This window comes from Bos indicus, chromosome 1 (assembly GCF_029378745.1).
Source record: "Bos indicus isolate NIAB-ARS_2022 breed Sahiwal x Tharparkar chromosome 1, NIAB-ARS_B.indTharparkar_mat_pri_1.0, whole genome shotgun sequence".
NCBI lineage: Eukaryota > Metazoa > Chordata > Mammalia > Artiodactyla > Bovidae > Bos > Bos indicus.
Window position 1 is genome coordinate 83,713,985 of NC_091760.1, and position 19,897 is coordinate 83,733,881.

General features: G+C 42.2%; 1 protein-coding gene across 1 annotated transcript; it reads right to left on the reverse strand.

Annotated features, from left to right (window-relative positions):
* Nucleotides 1–2,503: 2,503 nt before the first annotated feature.
* Nucleotides 2,504–5,853, reverse strand: LOC109564260 (5-hydroxytryptamine receptor 3C-like). The gene is made up of 5 exons (XM_070790982.1): nt 4,894–5,853; nt 4,471–4,640; nt 4,130–4,287; nt 3,101–3,305; nt 2,504–2,919 (listed from the first exon to the last, which is right to left on the reverse strand). Exons 1-5 carry the CDS (start codon nt 4,938–4,940, stop codon nt 2,603–2,605), a joined length of 897 nt encoding a protein of 298 aa, XP_070647083.1. The 5' UTR covers nt 4,941–5,853; the 3' UTR covers nt 2,504–2,602.
* Nucleotides 5,854–19,897: the final 14,044 nt, after the last annotated feature.

Below are 19,897 nucleotides of genomic sequence, written 5' to 3' on the forward strand. Positions count from 1 at the left end.
TATATCCTTGTTGCTTATTTATTTTATACATGATAGTTTGAACTTCTTAATCCCCTACACCTATTTGGCTCCTCCACTCTTTCCTCTCCCTACTGGCAACTACTAGTGTGTTTTCCATATCTGTGAATCTGTTTCTGTTTTGTTACATTCATTTTTTTATTTTTTAAATTTCACATGTAAAGATAAGATGCAGTATTTGTCTTTCTCTGTCTGATGTATTTCACTAAATATAATGCCCTCTAGGTCCATCCATGTTGTTGCAAATGGCAGAATTTCATTCTTTTTTTTTAGCTGAGTAGTATTCCATTACGTATATTATTATATGATATATACAAGCTGGAATCAAGATTGCCGGGAGAAATATCAATAACCTCAGATGACACCACCCTTATGGCAGAAAGTGAAGAGGAACTCAAAAGCCTCTTGATGAAAGTGAAAGAGGAGAGTGAAAAAGTTGGCTTAAAGCTCAACATTCAGAAAACGAAGATCATGGCATCCGGTCCCATCAGTTCATGGGAAATAGATGGGGAAACAGTGGAAACGGCGTCAGACTTTATTTTTGGGGGCTCCAAAATCACTGCAGATGGTGACTGCAGCCATGAAATTAAAAGACGCTTACTCCTTGGAAGGAAAGTTATGACCAACCTAGATAGCATATTCAAAAGCAGAGACATTACTTTGCCAACAAAGGTCTGTCTAGTCAAGGCTATGGTTTTTCCAGTGGTCATATATGGATTGAGAGTTGGACTGTGAGGAAGGCTGAGCACCGAAGAATTGATGCTTTTGAACTGTGGTGTTGGAGAAGACTCTTGAGAGTCCCTTGGACTGCAAGGAGATCCAACCAGTCCATTCTGAAGGAGATCAGTCCTGGGTGTTCATTGGAAGGACTGATGCTAAGGCTGAAACTCCAGTACCTTGGCCACCTCATGTGAAGAGTTGACTCATTGGAAAAGACTCTGATGCTGGGAGGATTGGGGGCAGGAGGAGAAGGGGATGACAGAGGATGAGATGGCTGGATGGCATCACCAACTCAATGGACGTGAGTCTGGGTGAACTCCGGGAGTTGGTGATGGACAGGGAGGTCTGGTGTGCTGGGATTCATGGGGTTACAAAAAGGTGGATACGACTGAGCGACTGAACTGAACTGAACTGCTGACCTGGGAAATTTAGGGTTCAATAGAAAGTAGTAGAATAAACTAAAGAAAATAAATGCTTGCTAAAAATGAAAGATTGTGTTCAAGTTGTAATTAAGTTGCTCCCAAATATGTGCTTTTCTGAACCTGCTGTCCAGCAAATCATACTACAGCTCTGGTGTAGAGCGATACAGTGGGGTCTCCACTTCCCCTAAGAAGCTATTGGAGGGGACTTCCCAGGTGATCCAGTGGCTGAGACTGCACTCCCTGGTCAGGGAACTAGATCCCACATATCACAACTAAGAGTTTGTATGCTGCAACTAAAAGACCTGCCGCAGGCAATAATAATGTTTCCAAAAAAAAAGCTATTGTAAATAATGGGTCAAGACACAACTTTCAAAATGAAAAGGCAAGTGCTTGGAAGGGAAATTTTCCAGTTCATGTGGGGTCATTTGTGTTACTCCTAAGTAAAGCAGATGCCATTTTCAAATGTGCTTTCCTTAGCCCAGTGTTCTTTTCTTAGCATGATTAAGGACAGATCAACTCTGATTGCAGCACAGGCAGTTAGCAGAATTTGGGATTATGTTAACACTCTTAGTCCTTAATGATGAATGAGTCACATGTCAGGCTGTGACAAAAGGCTTCACTCTATAAACAAGGGCTGCCTGGTTCTGGCACATCATTAATTGCAGAAGCTTAAATCCAGGATAACTGGATTTAGCAGGTTAGTCCGTATTTTAATTCCTCATAATAGATTTTGGCCCCCTCTCTACCATTTCCCTGCTTTCACATGTTGTTTACTAGAGTTGAAAAAAAAAAAAGAAAATCCTTCTTACTTTAGTAGTGAGAAGTTTCTACAAGAAGTCTCTCAACCTCAAGGTTTTCAAACTACAATATAATGCAGAGAAGAGCCAATGCTTTCTGCAAATGGGGTTTATTGGAGGAAATTCGATCAAGGAAGTATTCGAAGAACCTGAATCCTAAGGAGCCAGAAAGGCAGGACTCACCGGAGGGCTGAGGGTGGCTGATGGCATGCCAGAGCAAGGACTTGACTTGGGAGAGCTTAGGAAACCATCCAGATCTGGTCTGAAACTGCAGAGGAACTGGGACGAAAACAAGGTGGTTGCCAGAGCTGTAAGGTGGGATTTGGGCAGGGATGAGAGCCTGGATGGTTTCAGGGGGCAAGAGAAGCTGTGGCCTGGGACTCGCAGGTAGGTATCTGCCTAGGTGTTCCAGAGAATAATAACTGTGACAACGGAGGTGGCCATGAAGAGCAGGTAGAGACGGAAGAGCAGGGTGTCCATCATGTGGCTTAACCGCACCCACAGATGGACCAAGTGCAGCTTCTGAGCTTTGTCTTCCTGCTGGTTCCTCGCTGAGCCAGGGCACCCATTTAGCTCTGTCTCTCTGGGATGTGGCACCTTTCCCACCAACTCCATGGGCTCCTTCACACCTACGTCAAGACAGACTCAGCTGTGGGCCTCCAAGGTCAGCTGGGGAGTTATGTGGGGAGGGAAGGAGGTGGGAGCAGAGAAGCGGAGGTGATGGAAGAGGAAGCATGAGCAGTGCTGACATCCCTCACCAGGCAGGTGGGCAAGGTCCATGTTTCCCTTCCAGGGCACAGCGGGGCAGCATGTCCTTGGGCTGGTGCAGTGTAGAAGCAGGGAGTGGAGCCAACGAGGCATGGGTGGGGGCTGGGTGGTGGCCAGGTGCAGCAGGTAGGTGATGAAGATGGTCTCCAGCAGGCTGAGCACCATCAGGGACAGACACAGGGCAAAGTAGACACCTGGAGGGAAGTTGGGCCTGCCTGAGGGCCAGAGGCACCAGCCAGGACTTCTTATTTTCTCTTTCCCCAGAAAAGAGGCCTTTTCTAGGATCTCTTTTCACTCTGACCTGTTTCATTGGTCTGTTCCCTCATGCCATGCCCCACCCTACTTTTCTTCTCCTAAAGGTGGAAGGGGCCATACTGATGAGGGAGGTGCTACTGGAGGGGAGTAAATCATTCATCATGAGCAGGAAGACGTTGTAGCCCAGCAAGAGTGTCATCTTGAATGAGGCACGGTTCTCGCTTTCTGCCGGCAGGTAGAAGCTGAGGGCATCGATGGCGACCAGAAAGCTGCTGGGCACCAGGAGGTTTATGACATAGAGGGTGGGCCTGCGCCTGATGGCCACCTGGTGGGGAGGGGAGAGGGAGGCAATTGAGGAGAAGGCTGGGAGGCTGACAATCCAGGTAAGAGAAAGAATTTAGATTTGTCCCAGATCAAACTTTCTAGTAAAGAAATGTTACCTCAAGTCCCTTTCTCTGTTCTCCCTCTCCAGCAAAGTCATCTTAATCACCACATCGTCTTCCCATGGTTTAATTCTACCATGCTGCTTACCGTTTGAAACATGTTTCATTCCTTCTTGGCCCATGTGTCAATTTTCTCCACCTAATTTTTTTATTCCTACCAATGTGCTCTCAGCAGAATTGAGGGGCCAAATTTTTAGGTATTGCGTGCATTGTATTTCTGCTTGCTTTCCTCATCAAGGTGTAATCTCTAGTGCCTTTGCTGGTGGATGTTTAAAACCAGTGGGAGAGAAAGCAAGACAGAGCAGACATTTTGGGATCACCAGGATTTGGAATCATAATATCCCTAAGACAGTGTTTCATAACTTTTCCATCACCTCTTTTTAAAAATAAATATAAAAATTCCTGTCCTCCCAAAAGTTCTAATCGCCCTGGCAGCTGATGAGGGAGTGCGGGACATGGAGTGGAGGTTCATGCTCGTTGTAAATCACTGCTGTGGGAGCTTTGTTTCTTCCTCAGGGAGGATCCATTCAATCAACATTTCCTGAGTGCCAGGTACTGTTTTAGGTACGGAAGATTTTTCAATGAAAAGAGTGATAGCAACCTCTGCCTCCATGGAGCATGTTTTCTTGTGGGAGAGCTTACATTCTGGTGGAGGACATGAGCTATGCATGTAGAAGAAGATCCCACCCAGGGCCCCCAAACTCACATAGAAGACGATTTGGTTATAGTCATTGGTGCCCGCAGTCATCTTCATCATTTGATGGATACCCTGAAGTACCCACTCCCCCTTGTTCCAAATGATGTTCTGTGATGTTTCCAAAATCTCCTGCACATCCTGCTCCATGCCCAGGACCATCTTTTCCACTGCAAAGGAGACCCAGGTAATTCAGCCTCCCCCAAGCCTCCCAACCCCTTGGCCCAGACTGTTGGATTCCTTACCACTTAGATTCCACACCCCTTTCAGTGAGATTCACTCACTCATCCAAGCTTTCTGTTCTCTTCTTCTCAAACCCTTTCTTTCTCTTTCAGCATGTGATTCTCACTCACCTGTGTAGACGAAAGATCTGAAGGTGAGGGTGCAGTTCTGTTCATCAAAGGGGAAATAGAAGATGTCCAGGTTGCAGATGCTGGTTACCCGCATTGGCTTACTGTATTTGATGTGACCATTACTGTTGATGTAAGCCATGAGACCTGGCGGGGTCTGATCTGTATCCATCCTGAGTGTGAAAAGGACAGAGAGGTAAAAGCTGTGGGCCCCCCATCAGACCTGGCCCTCATCCTCTCCCAAGTTGCCCATTTCTGTGCTCCAGCCCCACTCATCTGACCTCGCCCTTCTACCTATCTCTGTGTTCTGAGGGTTTCAGATGCTGCTCCTTTCTGGTTGAGTCTGTGCTTGGCCCCCATTGGTTACATCATGCTCTTCCCTAGAAATGTGGTCTCCTTCTTGCTTTTTTCAGCTCTGACACTCACAGCTCCTCAATGAAGATATCTGGAAGCCACAGGTTCTCAGTTGCCATGCCCAGCTTCCTGATGCCCCCACATTCCTCTGGGTTCCAGGTGATGAACGGATTGTACCAGATCTAGAGAACACCATGGTATGGGATAAACAGGAGATGGGAACTGGCTTTAGTCTTCCTGTGTCTCTTGCACTCTCCATTCCTTTCTTTACTCGTTTCTTTGCTCTCCCACCGCACCTCTGGTGACAACTGTCACACTGTCACTGACAAATCTGTACTTTCACTTCTTCCTCAGTGCTCTCTGGGGAGACCTGGAGCTTGGCTTTGGGTTCCCTGGGATGGAGCCACTGAAGTACTGGCTTCCATGATCTTGGTTTGTGCCACTTGCTTCCTGAGCCCTGTCTCTGCCCTCCTTAAACTGGCAAAATAAATCAGAAAATTTTATATTTTCATTATTGGTCTGGCTATGTTTGAACTTGTTTAATTTGTGGATATTCTCAGATTTATCCATTTTAATCCTCAAAATTGGACCTTGCGGTGGAAAAAGGGAGGTACTATAGCAAAGGGGAAACTGAGTCCATCATACCATATTTAGCCACAGGAATGATGTCATCAATTGAAGCTGTGCATCCTGGAAAAACAGTTTTCATCTGAGATTACTAACTTAATGAAGTGAAATCCAATGACACCACCCACCTCTTAATCATTTACAAGGCTGTTCTGTATGGCAATTATGATTTTTAATCATAAACCACTAAAAAATGTAGGTCATATAATCCAGTGTACATGAGAAATGCAAGTGAAAACACCACTATGAGAGTAGTCCATTGGGTTTATGTTTCTTGTGGTGTATCCCCCAAAAGGGAGAGCTTTTATCTGCATTGTATCATTGTAGCATTCCCTGTCATGCCTCCCTATCCCATAGACTGAGCTCTTAACTTACAAAATCCAGTCAGTGCACCCACTGCTCATCATTACAGAGTTGGGTCAGGACTTACTACTTCCAGGATGGCAGACAGAGTGAAGGAGATGTTAACACGAATGGGGATACTGACATTGGTGGCTGGACGGAAGGCCTTTCTGGCGAACGCTGCTTGGAAGGCAGCAGGATCCACCCCATGCTGGTCAAAGCCTGAACAATTGATGGTGAATGTATCTCCTCTCCCTGTAGAGAGCAGAGACTGTGAGAAGAGTGCCAGGGCTGCGGTTTGGGGAATGTTTCTGCACAGAGAGACAACAGGGGTTATGGAAGAAGCAGGTAGACTCCTACTGCTTGGACTAGGCAGTATGGGTTAGGCTGGAGTAGTAGGCAAATGGTGGAAGTTGATAAGGTGAGCTGAGTCAGAGCTCCATTCTCAATTCCATTCTCTCTCTCTCCATGCAAAACTTGTCTACATGTATATGCAAACTCAGCCCTGAGCACCACTTTTTAGTGTCCTGCTATATTCTTAACAATCTCAACACAAACCTCTGTCCTTGAGCCATTTGGGTGAATGTCACTGACAAATTTTGCAATCACAGTTCTCCTCTTCACTATATGAACAGAGCATAGGTGGTCATGAATTAATAATGAGGGAAATAATCAGGTGGGTAGTGAGAAATCCGGAGAAGGCAATGGCACCCCACTCCAGTGCTCTTGCCTGGAAAATCCCATGGATGGAGGAGCCTGGTAGGTTGCAGTCCATGGGGTCGCTAAGAGTTGGACACGACTGAGTGACTTCCCTTTCACTTTTCACTTTCATGTATTAGAGAAGGAAATGGCAACCCACTCCAGTGTTCTTGCCTGGAGAATCCCAGGGACGGAGGAGCCTGGTGGGCTTCCGTCTATAGGGTCGCACAGAGTTGGACACAACTGAAGTGACTTAACAGCAGCAGCAGCAGCAGCAGCAGTGAGAAATCCATCCGTGGGACCTTAAGGAAGGAACTCAGTTTTCAATTTAATGATTATATGTCTTTGCGTTGTACTGTGAGTGTTCTCTTCTAAAACTCAGGACTCATCACCACTGAGACTATCTTATAAACAGTTCCTTGATACACCTCTTATACCCAATCCTTTTCTAATCATACTTTGTGGGGCAGAAACAGAGAATGTATGTGGTAGGATCTCCTGGTCGAGTCTGTTTTTGTCTGTCTCTAATTTTGTGCTATACCTCATTGCTGAATCTCAATAATGAACAAGAAATTACTCTAGACTGGGAAATTACACTGAAAAGTTTACTGAAAAGTCACAATAGAACTTTTCATCTACCTCAATTCCCTTGGCATCTTTCCTTTTCATTTGCTTAAGAGAAATAAGGCTTCCCCAGTGGCTCAGCAATAAAGAATCTACCTGCCAATGCAGGAGATCTGGGCACTCAGGTCCGATCCCTGATTTGGGAAGATCCCCTGGAGAAGGGAATGGCAATCCACTCCAGTATTCTTGCCTAGAGAATCCCACAGACGGAGGAGCCTGGTGGGCTACAGTCCATGGGGTCATAAAAGAGTTGGACATGACTGAGGGACTAAATAACAACAACAAAGAGAAATAAGGAAGAATTTTCTTCTCTCAACAACAGTTGATACCTAGAAACCGTGGGGTAGATTATATGCCTGGAAAGAGAATGACATGGAGAAAGGAGAGAGGCCCATGGAAGCATGGGGAGTGGAGAAGTAGCTTAAGGGAAAAGTCAGCTAACTGTTAGGACCCTAGAAAGTGCTATACCAAACTGTCAGTGTCATGAATTTCCATTTTTTCCAAAATGGAACACCCATTTGTTAACTAGAAATAAAAAGAATTAGCCTGGGTCTGTGTTCCCCAGACTTTATATGGATGCTGTGCTCTTGTTCTTATCCCATCTTACCTTGGAGCAGCAGGTAGAGGATGAGGCAGAGGAGGAATCCTTCCCCATGGAGCCAACCTTGTTCCATCTTCCTCTCCTTGGCTCTTCTCTGGGGACTTAGTGATGATGTTGATTTTAAAAGACCATAGGCCACACCTCACACCCTAGCTTTGAGTAATTCTGGTGTCAGGTGTCAATAGCCATCTCTCTAACAAACACCCCCCAGTGACAACAGGATCTCATAGAGGACTACCCTTCCCGGTGCCCTAACTAGACCTGAACCTGGTCTCCAAGAGTCATCTGACAAACCAGTTTGGAGAGGAGGAAGAAAAAAAATTTGGTCAGTGGAGCAGTGCTAATGGCCTCCTCATACTTTAGAATCACTCTGGCATATAGGGCACCATAGGAAAGGCACAGAATGCCTGCTGTTTCCTTCAAGTAGCACACACACTTGTTTTAACCCTGCTGTCATCTTTCCCCAGAAAATGGCAGGGGGCATCTTCTTTTATATAATCAACTTCAGACTCAGAGGTTTTATATATGACTTCTGTACTGGCAAAGCACCTGTCTACAATGCGGGAGACCCAGGTTTGATCCCTGGGTCGGGAGGATCCCCTGGAGAAGGAAATGGCAATCCACTCCAGTACTATTGCCTGGAAAATCCCATGGACAGAGGAGCCTGGTAGGCTACAGTCCATGGGGTCGCAAAGAGTCGGACACGACTGAGCGACTTCACTTCACTCTCACTTTCTGTATTGGCTTTTGACTTTTTGAGTGTGTCAGAAGCAGTTTGGATTGGAGGAGGAGTGGGTGGAGGGGAGATGGCAGGGTTTTCAGCAGAAGTTGATTTGTAAGGTCATGACCAATCTGCCTGCAAATTCATGTTGCTTTTGGACCCGCTGGTGTTTTTAGGAAATTTGTTAGTTGTCAACATTTTAAAAATTGGGAGATTTCATGTAAAAACTGTGTTTCTGGCCTCATTTGAAAAATAAGATCAAGCAATACTGGGCTCACATTTTTACTATACACAATGCTTTCTGCCAGAGCTGTGAAGTGGTTAACTCTTTGGATGAAGAATATTCTCTCTAGATCATCAGAGTGTCTTATAGTCTTATAGTCACCAACTATTGTCTTATTCCTGACCAGCTCCCCTCACTTATGTTACCTCCTTGGCCTCAGTAGGTGTTCAAGTTTGCCTTTGAGTGTTAAGATTAATTTTCTTGTTTGATTCTTAAAGAGCCTTAGGAAGTAATTTCAAAATACCATGCCATGTCTAGGTGATCACGGTCTTGTCAGATTAAGAATGTGAAAATATTTGGTTCCTGGTAGAAGCCAGACATATGGGTACATGGGCCAAAGTCATCAGTGATTTCACTTGTTATTCTAGAGTGATTTCTGTTAGGGAAAGCTCTAGGGAGTGTCTTCAGTGGCTAGGAGAACCAAGGGAGATGTTGCTTCAGGGAAGAAGCTTTTCAGGCTAGTTAGTATGAGATAGTAAGAAAGGTCTAAGACCAAATCCTATTTGAATCATGTCACCCTCTCTGTGCCTCCTCTCTAAGGTTGAGAGGATAAAACCTGTCATGCAGGAGTTTTATGTGGCTGGAGATAATATGTATACACTGCCTGTCCTGTCCTAACCAGCTAATGAATTGGAGCAGCAAGAAACAGTGAAAGTGGCAGTAAGAGTAGTTGCTATTGTTATCCTCGACGTCTTAAGGTTATTCAGGTTGCTTCAGCCTGCACGGAATCTTCTGGACTTAAAATGTTTGAGTTGACTGAACCAACCCCAGTTCCCATGAGCGGAAGAATGTTTCCTCTTAGCTTCACTCAGCTGAATGCTGACAAGGACAATCCCTCCATTCTCCTCAGCATCACTCTTCATCTTTTGAGACTTCGTTCCCCTTTAGGAAGTTTATTTACTTATTTTTTCTTTTTTAAAAAGATGACTTTGGACCATCATTTCTCAAAGCATTTTCTGCAGAACTCTAGTTCTGTGGGATGTTCAGTGCTTTTCTGAAAAATTATTTTTCTTTGTTCAAGTTCAAATAACTCTGAGAAATGATGAATTAAACAAGGAGAATCAGGTATTATTACTGTAGGATTTCTCAGAGTATTTAACTAAAATGTTAATGTGACTTGAAAATATCATGTATATGATTTCCCATATGTAGTTAACTTTCGGGAATTTCTTTTTCTCAGACTGTCTTCAGAACTAGTACTCCATGAATATTTTTGGGAAACACTGCTTTAGGTAAATAGAGTAAATCTATAAGAAGAAAACTTGAAAAAAATTTGTCTTTGATTTCCTGATGATAGAATCTAGAATGCTGCAGCATAGGTAAAAATCAAGAAATTTAAAAAATACATGAGGTAAGTGGGTTTTTTTTTTTACATAAGTATTTTAAACCTGAAGTTTGATTAGAACCATGAGAACCCACAAACAAATAAGAGATAAAAGAAGTATCGATTTCAAGCTGTTTCTGAATCCCTGAGCAATATAAACTTAGACTGCCTCAAGGAGGAATTTTCTTTTCTTTCTTTTTCTTTACAGTGACCTACCAGCTGGAAGCCATGTGTCATCCACCTAGATCTAATTTTAGGATGAGAATTTAAAAACATGCTTTGGTATTGTTATCTCTCAAATATACTCAGAAAAAAACATTTTAGGAGCTGAAGGGCAGTGTTGGTTTTTATCATTGGTTGTCTTGCAGTCAATAATGGGTATAATTTATGCTTTAAGAGTACATATTTTTCCCTTGTGGAATTCAATAAGTGAATTATTTTGAATGAAAAATAAACACAGCCTGCATCACCTTAAAATTTTCCTGACATTCATGCCAGAAAGGTTATTACCAATGTAGACCAAAGTTATTTATCACTTCGTTTGATCAAAAGCCCATATTTATAAAACATCACACCTGAGAAGCTTTTTGGAATGACTGGGAGTGACCATTCTTCCAGTCTGTCTAGGCCTGTCCTAGTAAGAAAGTGCCATCGTAGCTGGACTGTTGGTTCTGGCTTCTCTGGCTTAGTGGGACCCTGTTGCCTATCATTTGTGACCTAGTGGGTTTCCAGTCCAGTATTTCATGATGGGGGAGAATCCCTCATGCATATATGCTAGAGATGCTAGAAATGTTAAATATACTGAATCCTTTTATTGGCTTGAGTAAGTAATCCTTACTTGTCATTCTGGGAGGAGTAAAATTCTAAGGCCTGTAAAATCCTAAACTGTGATGTTGGTTATTTTAACTGAGTAGATTTATGTGGATGTTCTGGGTGGTGGCAACATCTAGAGCAAAAACATGGAAGCTATAGTGTTGAGAGGACCTCAGATTTGAGTAGAAGAGTGACAGGAAATGAAGCTGTGGTATTATGTGGGGCCAGATCACAGAAGGTCTTGTATACCAAGCTAAAGTTTGGTTTAATTGAATAGCCCAGGATTTCCCAAACTTGAGTAAGGTTCAGATCTCTTTTAAGGGAAATAATTCTCCTAAACCCCTGATATTGACTTCAATTATTTATATTATAATATTACTTAATATGTATATTAATAAAACCATGTATAATGTCCTTATGCTCATAGTTCTTATACCACTATAAAATTAAAATAAATTTATAAATTACTACATACAAGGCTACAGAATCAACACAACACTAGTTTAATGAGGTAGATAATATTGTTTTATTAATATTAGATAATTTCTGTCACTTTTTCTCTCTTAATAATAAACAGCTAGTTTTTAGAATACTTGTCTGTTATTTTGTTGAGCCAATTTGATAATTCATCTCAGTATAGTAGTTCTTAAACCTTTTTATAAAAAGTAACCATTCATTTCATTCTAACTACTCCCCCTAGTTGGGAAGTTAATACTGCAAAGGTGGGGAGTATGTAATTCTTTCCTACATAAAGTGAATATGTGATATGATTTATCATAACATGCCTATACTACTGTATACTGTGTGAACACTCAGCTTCTCCCACGAAGTTCTCTATTAAAAATTCTGTGAAACCTTTGTCTGTAAAACATGTTATGATGTCATTTGGCTTTCATTCAGTATTGTTTACATTTTAAATCCTCTTCTCTTCTTTCCTAATTTGCCTGAGACCATTAAAGGCACATTATTCTGTTGTACTGTATTGTTTCCATGATCATGATGTTAAATAAAAGATTCTGTTTATTAACTAATCTTTAAATATATTTATATTTGGCTGCACCAGGTCTTACGTTAGTTGCAGCATGCAGCACCCTTGATCTTTGTTGTGGCATGTGGGATCTTTAGTTGTGACATGTAGGATCTAGTTCCCTGACCAAGGATTGAACCTGTGCTCCCTGCATTGGGAGCTCAGAGTCTTAGCCACTGGACCACCAGGGAAGTCCTAACTAAATTTTTTTTTAAATCTTACTCTATGAAAATTACAAAATTGATCTTCAAATGAGAAATTTTGTCTTATAATTGGCAGAAGAATTCAACACAAGTGCCACAGCAGATGTGGGGTGATCACTTTTGACATTAGCTCCTGACAAGCTAGCTAGGGGAGGGTGTCAGGGGATTGCTGCGTAGAGCATTTTTTGTGTCACTAAATGGCACTACCATCCATCAAGTTCTGCAACCAGAAATCAAGGTGTTCCCCTGACACCTCTCTTTCTCATCCTACTGTATCTAATCCATCAACAAGGTTTGTCAATTTTACCTCTTAAATTTTTCTCATGAGTCTGTCCACTTCTCTCCATCTTTTCCACCACAATTCTAGTCCAAACCACCATCCTGGATGACAACAGTCATTCCTGTTAGAAACTTATCTTCCATTCTAAGCTATCTAATTCTTCCTCAAATCTGCTGGCCTCAGACACATTTTCAAAATGGAAATTTGATTTCTCAACCCTTAACCTATTCACTTTTTAAAACCTTGCAATGGTTGGCTTCTGCTGTTACTCTAAAGACCTTTAGCATGGTCTACTTCTGGAGACCTTCCCTTCCTTCTCCTGCCACCTGGCCTTTGTTAAAGTTCCTCTGCTTGGAGTGCTCTCTTCTCTGCCCGCTTCCACCATCTTCATTACTAGCTCCTACTACTTCACTAATAGCTCCTACTGTTCTTCAGATGTAACATGAATCTTTCTTTTCCAGTACACAGCACAGTTACAGTTTAAATTTGGATTGATATTTATCCTGGACTCTAAACCAATGAGGTCAGGAAGCTTGTCTATTTTGCTTCCATTGTATCTCCATCAAACATTGAATAAATGAATAGACTAGGTACATTACATAATATAAATATATTTAAAGATGCATACAATTCTGCATTGCAACATAGATTCTCTAGCCCCTTGCTTGAAGGTTGGAGAGTATCACTCCCTAAAACACTTCAAAACACAAATACACTTTGAGGAGGGGATGCTTTGCAATTAATACTATGTAAATAAGTTAAGTCTTCGGCCCAGGCTATCCTTGGACAAGCCAAGGTAGTTGGTACCTTAGTGTATTGAAGTTTTGATCCAGGGTTGTATAGTGTTCATCTATGTTTTTTTTTTTTTTTTTAAACCTACGTAAACAAGCCTACATATTTAAAGTATTTCAGGGAGATTTTTTGAAGCTTTTTATTTTATATGAAGGTATCAGATACGCACCTTTTGGGTACTACAGTGTTTTAAGCAGTGTCAGAAGTACTAGCATGCCTTAGGAGAGGTGGCTTGAGGTGTGTTGAGAAAGAAGTTTTCTTCTCCCACTGGATGGCCAGAGGTGCTTAAAGAACTCTCAATAGATATATGTTTATATATCTATAAAGTGAAAGTGAAGTTGCTCAGTCATGTCCGACTCTTTGCGACCCCATGGACTGTAGCCTACCAGGCTCCTCCATCTGTGGGATTCTCCAGGCAAGAATACTGGAGTGGGTTGCCATTTCCTCCTCCATTATATATCTATAACTTTATCTATATTTATATATCTATATGTATACAAACCCTCAATATTTTTCTGATAAACTGAATGTATCCTTATCGAGAAGGGAGATGATTTATTCCTATGATACTAAAACTTTTTTATTATGACATACTTATAGGTTACCAAAAAGTACAGCAAATGATTTTAGAAGCACTTGTGTACCCCCTGTGAAGCTTTGTTAAATTTTAACATTTATAAATCATTTTTTAAAATTGATGTATAGTTGAGTTACAATGTTGTGTTAGTTTCTGGTGTGCAGCAAAGTGATTCAACCATATTATATATATATAATACATATATATAAATATATATATGTTCTTTTTCAGATTCCTTTCTATTATAGATTATTATAAAATATTGAATATAGTTGCCTGGGCTTCCCTGGTGGCTCAGTTGGTACAGAATCCTCCTGCAATGCAGGAGACCCAGGTTCGATCCTGCATTGGGAGAATCCCCTGGAGAAGGGAATGGCTACCCACTCTAGTATTCTTGTCTGGAGAATTCTTGTCTGGAGCAACCTGGCGGGCTACAGTCCATAGAGTCACAAAGAGTCAGACATGACTGAAGCGACTGAGCAAGCAGCACTCATAGTTGCCTGTGCTATACAATAGATCCTTGTTGCTTATCCGTTTTAGATATATTAATATGTATCAGTTAATCTCAAACTCCTAATTGTTGAGGAGTTAATCCCTCCCCCAACCTCTCCCCTTTGGTAATCATAAATTTGTTTTCTATGTCTGTGAGGCTGATTCTGTTTTGTAAATAAGTTCATTTGTATCATTTTTTAAGATTGCACACATCAGTGATATCATATGGTATTGGTCTTTCTCTTACTTACTTCACTTAGTATGATAGTCTCTAGGTCCATCCAAGTCATTTCTTGAAGAAATAAAATATTACAGGACAGATAAAGCCCCTTGTGTATCCCCTTGTGTGTCCCTCTCTGTTCTCACTGAACAACACAACAGCGGTGAATACAAATGAGGTCATAGAATTTTAGTCTTTTTGCAACTTAATTGTATTTATTTATTTTTGGCTGTGCTGGGTCTTTGTTGCTGCTCGGGCTTTTCTCTAGTTGCGGAGAGCAAGGGCTACTCTCCAGCTGTTGTGCATGGGCTTCTCGTTGCAGTAACTTCTCCTGTTGTGGAGCACGGGTTCTAGGGTGTGTGAACTTCAGTAGTCGTGGCAGGTGGGCTCAGTACTTGTCGCTCCCGAGCTCTAGAGCACAGCCTCAATAGTTGTGGTACACAGGCTTGTTGCTCTACTGCATGTGGGATCTTCCCAGACCAGTAATTGAACCCATGTCTTGTGCATTGGCAGGCAGATTGTTTACCACTGAGCCATCAGGGAAACCCTTTGTAACTTATTTTTGCTTAACATTGTTTTTGAGGTCTATACATATTGATAACATTTTAACTCTTGTTCTTTAACAGTTGTATTGAGTTGTACAAATATCATAATCTTGTTCTCTTGTTAATGAAATTTAGATTCTTTTCTCTATTATAGAAAATGCACAAGGAACATACCTCCTTGTGCAAATGCACAAGGAACATACCTCCTTGTGCATGTGTGTGAGAGACCCTTTAGGGTAGCTTTTCTCAGATGATAGTATTAAGCCATAACACCCTAAGGTATTCACTGTGTATAAGGAATTAACTTCTAGGCATCTAGAATGAGTGTGCTGTGCTTAGTTGCTCAGTTGTGTCCAACTCTTTGCGACCTCATGGACTGTAGCCCACCAGGCTCCTCCATCCATGGAGATTCTCCAGGCAAGAATACTGGAGTGGGTTGCCATGCCCTCCTCCAGGGGATCTTCCCAACCCAGGGATCAAACCCAGGTCTCCTGCATTGCAGAAGGATTTTTTACCATCTGAGCCACCAAGGAAGCCCAGAATGAGTTTAGCTATGTGTTATCCTTGGGAGAATTGAGAAAATAGTTACTCAAATAATTTTCTGTAGGGTTTGACTCATTTGCAGAAGCTCTGATTGAGAATGGCTACTGTAGAGCATGTATGTAGAAGTAGAATAGCTAGGTTCAGGATAGGCATATGTGATAGAACATTAGCTTTCACCAAAATCTGTTCTTTCCTTCTTCCATTGTGACAGAATTGTAGATGGCTCCTAGCTGCCTCATTGAGAACTGCATTTTCTTGCTTCCTTCTCAGTTAGATGCAACCATATGACTAAATTGTTACCAATAGAATGTGAATGGAAATGAGAGATGTTGCTTCTGGGCTGATCTGCCTTAAGGCCAAGTCACACCTCCTCCACATTCCATTTTTCCTTCCCTTCATTTGGGTGACTGGTGGTGGCAATTAGTAGAGCAACTTTGGAAGCCAAATGTTGAACTTGACAGAGTTCACCCTGGGTCTCCACCTGAGTGCCAAGACCACAACTTACACTGCTGATCTGGTATACTCACTCACCTGGGACTTTTATGCAGGGGCAAAATAAACTTCTTGACTACAAGACACTGAATTGTAGGGTTTACTTGGGATCTTTTTCATACTGTTCATGGGGTTCTCAAGGCAACAATACTGAAGTGGTTTGCCATTCCCTTCTCATTTCAGATGCTAGCAAAGTAATGCTCAAAATTCTCCAAGCCAGGCTTCAGCAGTACATGAACTATGAACTTCCAGATGTTCAAGCTGGATTTAGAAAACGCAGAGGAACAAGAGATCAAATTTCCAACATTGGGTGGATCATAGAAAAAGCAAGAAAGTTCCACAAAAACAGCTACTTCTGCTTTATTGACTATGCCAAAGCCTTTGACTGAGTGGATCACAACAAATTGTGGAAAATTCTTAAAGAGATGGGAATACCAGACCACCTTACCTGAGAAATTTGTATGCAGGTCAAGAAGCAATAACTAGAACCAGACATGGAACAACAGACTGGTTGCAATTGGATAAGGAGTACATCAAGGCTGTGTATTGTCATCCTGCTTTTTTAACTTATATGCAGAGTACATCACACAAAATGCCGGGCTGGATGAAGCACAAGCTGGAATCAAGATTGCCGGGAGAAATATCAGTAACCTCAGATATGCAGATGACACCACACTTATGGCAGAAAGTGAAGAAGAACTAAAGAGCCTTGTGATGAAAGTGAAAGAGGAGAGTGAAAAAGCTGGCTTAAAACCTAGTATTCGAAAAAATAAGATCATGGCATCCAGTCCCATCACTTCATGGCAAATAGATGGGGAAACAATGGAAACAGTGAGAGACTTTATTTTGGGGGGCTCCAAAATCACTGCAGATGGTGACAGCAGCCATGAAATTAAAAGATGCTTGCTCCTTGGAAGAAAAGCTATGACCAATCTAGACAGCATATTAAAAAGCAGACATTACTTTACCATTACATAAAGGTCTGTCTAGTCAAAGCTATGATTTTTTTAGTAGTCATGTATGGATGTGAGAGTTGGACCACAAGAAACCTGAGCACTGAAGAACTGATGCTTTTGAACTGTGGTGCTGGAGAATCCCTTGGAGAATCTTGAGAATCCCTTGAACTGCAAGGAGATCCAAGCAGTCCATCCAAAAGGAAATCAGTCCTGAGTATTCATTGGAAGGACTGATGCTGAAACTGAAGCTCCAATACTTTGGCCACCTGAGGTGAAGAACCGACTCATTGGAAAAGCCCCTGATGCTGGGAAAGACTGAAGGCAGGAGGAGAAGGGGATGACAGAGGATGAGATGGTTGAATGGCATCACCGACTCGATGGACATGGGTTAGAGCAAGCTCTGGGAATTGGTGATGGACAGGGAAACCTGGCATGCTACAGTCCTGGGGTCGCAAAGAGTCAGACACAACTGAGCGACTGAACTGAAATGAATTTGGGGCCTAACAGTACAGTTCATTTCCAACCTGTTAATTTGGCCAACTGTTATGTGGTTCTATCAGTCGATACTCTACCAGCAATGTGTGAAGCATCCTGTCTCTCTAGATCCTGAAAACACAATATTGTCAGATTTTTATGTTTCCCTATCAGGTGGGCATAAAATGGTATCTTGTTGCTAATTTAATTTCCATTTCCCTGATTATTAGTAAGATTGGGTATCTTTTCCCCTGGGCCCTGCTGTGCTCAAGACCTTGTATGTGCCCTCCAGGAGTGAAGTTTCTGTATTCACCAGTCTTGTGGAATTCCTGCAATCAAACCCTGATGTTCTTCAAAGCCAGATTCTCTGGGGGCTCCTTCTCCTGTTGTCAGACCCTTTGGTTGGGAAGGCTAAGGTGGGGCTCAGAACTTCACTCCTGTGGCAAAACTTCTGTGGTATAATTGTTTTCCAGTTTGTGGGTTGCCCACCCAGCAGGTATGGGATTTTATTTTATTGCGATTTTGCCCCTCCTACCATCTCTTTGTGGTTTCTTCTGTGCCTTTGGATGCAGGGTATCTTTTTTGGTAGGTTCCAGTGTTTTTTTGTTGATGGTCATTCAACAGTTGTTTGTGATTTTGGTGTTTACATAAGACAGGAGAGCTCAAGTCCTTCTACTCCACCATCTTGAGCTTATCTCCCTGGGTCTCTTTTCATATTTGAGTGGCTGCTTGAGTTTTCCTTTTCTGTGAACTGTCTATTCACATCATTTGCCAATTTTTCTATTCAGTTATTTAGCATTTCTTATTGAGTTGTAGGAATTATTTGTATTAAAAACTTTGTCAGTTATAACTTGTAGTTTATCTTTTTGCTTTATGGCATCTTATATAGAAGCTGAAACTTTAATATAAAAATTAATCAAACCTTATTTTATTGTTTTTGTATCTTATTTAAGAAGTTCACAAAGATATTTCACATTTTCTTCTAAATGTTTGAAGGTTTTCCTTTTCAGTTGGGCCTTTGATCTATGTGGTATGAAGCTATAACCCCTGAGTTTTAAGAAATACGGATGACCAATTGTTCCAGCATTATCCATAGTCTTTTCTTTCTCTACTGATTTGTAATGTTTTCTTTCTTACAGATCAGCTTTACATGTATGCATGAGTCTGTTTCTAGGCTCTTTATTGCATTGGTTTATTAATCCATTCTTGGGCAAAACACTGTGTTAATTACTTCAGCTCTATTGTACATTGGTGTGCATTTTGTTTGTTTTTTGCTGTGGTTCAAGTCACTTGTTTGTTTGTTTTTGCTGTGGTTCAAGTCACTTGGGATCTCAGTTCTTAGTTCCCCCACCAGGGATTGAAGCTGGATGTGACCTTGTCAGTGAAAGTGGGGCGTCCTAACAGCTGGACAGCTGGGGAATTCCCTACATTGGTGTTTCATACTAGCTAAAAGTATAAAGGTAGAGGAGTCATTTTACCTTCCATTAAAAAAAACAACTTTGAAATGGATAATCATAACACCTATACCTATTTAAAGGATAATCTCCTTTAAATACATGGAGATTTAAAAAACAAGTATGTAAAGCACAAGATACAGACTGCTGCTGCTGCTAAGTCGCTTCAGTCATGTCTGACCCTGTGCGGCCCCATAGACGGCAGCCCACCAGGCTCCCCCATCCCTGGGATTCTCCGGGCAAGAACACTGGAGTGGGTTGCCATTTCCTTCTCCAATGCATGAAAGTGAAAAGTGAAAGTGAAGTTGCTCAGTCGTGTCCGACTCTTAGCGACTAGGTAGCGACTAGGTACAGACTACGTAGGCACTAAACACAGTAGTTATTTATGTTATGATCATCTTGAAGGTACAAATGAAACACAAAGAGAAATGAAGTGATCAATCTATTTGGAAACCTCAGTTTCATTTATAAAAAGAGATGAATTGGCATGTCGTTTCTAAGGCTCTTGCCACTCTAAAAACTGTCATCCTGGCGTTTATTTATCATGGGCAGCACAAAAACATGTGATGGACAGTGGGATTAAAGTGAGACAGGTGATAATGCAGGGTCGCGAGCACGCAGTGGTAAACCCTTAAGGGCCACACAGATAAGATGAGGGGCCGGCTGGTCTCCTATAGGCTACGGTGACCTTCACCGTGTTTTCTGGTGCATAAACGGCCAAGCATCGCCGTGACCGCCCTGCCTACAAACACTGGGCAGCCAGCCCACAGAGGGCTACTGTCAACCCTCCCGACCACTCACTGGAACACAGGGCCTTGGAGAAGATTCCAGACAGGATCGCAGAAACTCTGCGGAGGACGGTGCAGAGCCTGGAGCGCAATGGAAGGGAGGAGCGGCCTGCATCTCCTCCAGGGCTTCTACAGTGCTTCTGGGAAATATAGTTCTTAGCCGCGAAAGGAGCCTGGGGCTCCAGGAAGCGGGACTACA

Coding starts and splice junctions, on each gene's coding strand:
- LOC109564260 (XM_070790982.1), bottom strand. CDS start 4,940: ATGGCAACTGAGAACCTGTGGCTTCCAGATATCTTCATTGAGGAGCT. Junction 4,641..4,893: donor GATATCTTCATTGAGGAGCT/GTGAGTGTCAGA, acceptor TTTCACACTCAG/GATGGATACAGATCAGACCC. Junction 3,306..4,129: donor ATAACCAAATCGTCTTCTAT/GTGAGTTTGGGG, acceptor CCTCCCCACCAG/GTGGCCATCAGGCGCAGGCC.